Genomic DNA, 2,613 nt, shown 5'->3' with positions numbered 1-2,613 from the left:
CGGTGGGAGTCTACATGACGACTGCTTTGCCCTGCGCAACGACGCGAAATTGACACTGCTTGAGTTGACTGTTGACGGCACGGTGCGTGTGTGCGTGTATTGGGTTTTGCTACTGCTTTTAGGATTGTGTGTAGTTGTGGCGGTATTGTGAGCCGAAGAGTGTGGAATTGCGACTCCTCACGGAGAACATTCGCCGCGTTCTCTGCGTGTTTTCTTTTATTATTTACATTTTACTGTTGGCTTTGTTGTTTTCCTGGAATAATAAGTATCCTTGCTGTTTCTTTATTTAATGGTCGGTTGCTGCACACTGTCATGAGTGACGTGTTTATCCTCTTGTTTTGTTTTTGCTGCCCACACACGGTGCCGGCCTCACTGCTGTGTCTCCCACCGAGTGCACAAAGGCGGACCGGAGGAACAGGCCACATGCCGCATGACGTGTGAAGGGTGTTGTGTGGGCTCGTGGAACAGCAAGATCTGTTTTTTAGTTTCCGTTTTTCGTGCGGGCAGAATGTATGCACACGGCTGCCATGTGCTTCTAGGCACAAGAAATAAAAGTCCTGCCCGAACAATTGTTTAATTTTCTGGGTTCCGCTGGACTAACACTTTTTTTTTTTTTTTTTGGGTGACTCGCTGCGGATTTTTTCCGTTTGTGCTGTGCTCACCGTCGCTTTGTGTTGCCGTGTCCCGTTGAGTGTCGCTCTGCTGGCTGTGCTGCTGACATGCCTCCATTTCTCTTTCTTCTTTCCTGCTAGAGGCACCGATGGTCCGCGACGACGATTGTTTGTGTTCCCCATTGCGATGGCAAGAGGGTGGCTGGGCGCCGGCCTGCTGAGTGCACTCGGAGGAGAGCGGATGGTGTGCGCCGTGCCTCACTGTGGGTGTGGAACACTAATCCGCCACAAACTGCTGTGAGGCGCCATGCCAATTTGTCATGGCAGAGGGAAGTGAAGGACTGTGCTCTGGACTTGGATGCGCTCCGTCTCTTTTCCCCTGCGGTTGTGTGTGTGCGGTGCGCATGTATCTTTCTTGCAGTGCGACGTGGATGGCGTTGCTGCTGCGTGTGCATTTTTGCGTGTGTTGTGCGGCGGACTTCTCTTTCTCTCCCACTGCACCGCCCTTGTGTGTGGGCGATTGGGGGAGCGGGGAGGTGCGAGGAACTGAGCGTGGGTGGCTGCCGACTACGCTCCGCGCATTGGGGTCTTCCACACACACGTGGCTCCTCACGGCAGCCTCTTGCAGCACCAGGCCGTGGACTGAGAGGATGGGAAGTGTGCTCCAACCAGAAGGACAACGAGATGCGGTGCGTGGCGGTGAGGCTGATCCGCGTGTGGTTGCAGCGCATGGGGCACGTGAGCCAGTAAGTGTTGAGCGTTGTGCTCATGGTTGGGGCAGAGTGGCGGCACGACATTGTGGCGCTGTGTGTGGCGCGCGGCGGTGGCATGGCGGCGATTGTGAGGGACGTGGCGGACACGGAGCTGCTGGACTGGGAGGAGGTGGCTTACGTTGCGGCGCGGCGGGAGTGCATTACTGACTGCCTGTGCTGGAGGGGCACGTGCTGGGGTGAGCGTGGCGTGCCTGTGAGGGCCTGAGGAACGGGAATAACAGTAACAGTGACTGTGGGAGTGTGAGGAACGGTGCGCTGACGAGAATAAATTCTTTTTTTTTTCGCTTTTGAACCACGCCCACCCAATTGTTGTTGTGGTGCGTGACTCTCATTGCTGGATTGGACTGTGCGTGGCTGTGCGACTTGTCTCTCTTTGCTTTTGCTCTGCGTTGACGTGTTGTTAGTTTGTGCTGAAGGCTACACGCAAGTGACAGGAGTGATGGCGATGACGATGACTGGCCGTGTGCTGCTGGTGTGTGCCCTCTGCGTGCTGTGGTGCTGTGCCGGCAGCGTTTATGCGGGGGACCGCGACAACAACGCAGTGGGTGGCTGCATGGCGTCGGAAGTGTTTGGCACGGATTTGTCTCATGCGCCGAGTGGATGTAATAAACCGGGGATTACAGTGCTATTTCGGTCAACGTTGCCCATTACTGCCGTTGTGGCGTCGGATGAAGAAGTTACTTCTGTTACAATGCAGAACGATTTGGGTTCAAGAGAAAATTCCAACGCTGCTGGTCCCGCTGGTCCCGCTGGTCCCGCTGGTCCCACTGGTCCCGCTGATCCTGCTGGTCCCGCTGATCCTGCTGGTCCCGCTGGTACTGCTGCTGCCGGGGTTCCTGGTGCTACTGGTGGTGGGGGTGGCGGTGGAACTTCTCTTGGGGGTGGTGGCACCGATGAAATTTCTGTTTCTTCTGGTGGTGAAAATGAGCCTCCTCCTCCTCCTCTTTTAAAAGCAGAAAACGAAGCAATACGAGTTCCAACAGTCGGAGAAGATGAAGCAAAAAAAGCACCACAAAGTCACGATAATTCAGTCGAACACCAGTCTGGAGAAAATCAAGAACATCTACACGAAGAAATACGAGATCAGCAAAAGAAACAGGAACAGCTGCAAGAACAACACGAAAACAACATAAACCACGAAGAAGGAGAAGAGAAACAACAACAACAGGAGCAGCATCAACAGCATGATCATTCCGCGAAAAACAGCGATGGACCCACAAAAAACGAAA

The 2,613-nt window shown here is 54.2% G+C and overlaps 1 protein-coding gene and 1 pseudogene across 1 annotated transcript, besides 3 other annotated features; both read left to right on the top strand.

The window, feature by feature from the left end:
- Window positions 1-2,613: a sequence feature (heterozygous, non-Esmeraldo-like haplotype).
- Window positions 930-1,589, top strand: Tc00.1047053479481.5 (annotated as a pseudogene).
- Window positions 1,824-2,613, top strand: Tc00.1047053479481.10 (mucin-associated surface protein (MASP), putative; the record flags this gene model as incomplete). The annotated part of the gene is made up of 1 exon (XM_797659.1): window positions 1,824-2,613. A coding segment is annotated over one exon (790 nt), but the record flags the coding sequence as incomplete, so codon positions are not given.
- Window positions 2,112-2,238: a microsatellite.
- Window positions 2,439-2,569: a microsatellite.

This window comes from Trypanosoma cruzi, genomic scaffold, assembly GCF_000209065.1.
Source record: "Trypanosoma cruzi strain CL Brener 1047053516309 genomic scaffold, whole genome shotgun sequence".
Classification (NCBI taxonomy): Eukaryota; Euglenozoa; class Kinetoplastea; order Trypanosomatida; family Trypanosomatidae; genus Trypanosoma; species Trypanosoma cruzi.
This window is presented reverse-complemented; position numbering and strand designations above follow the sequence as displayed.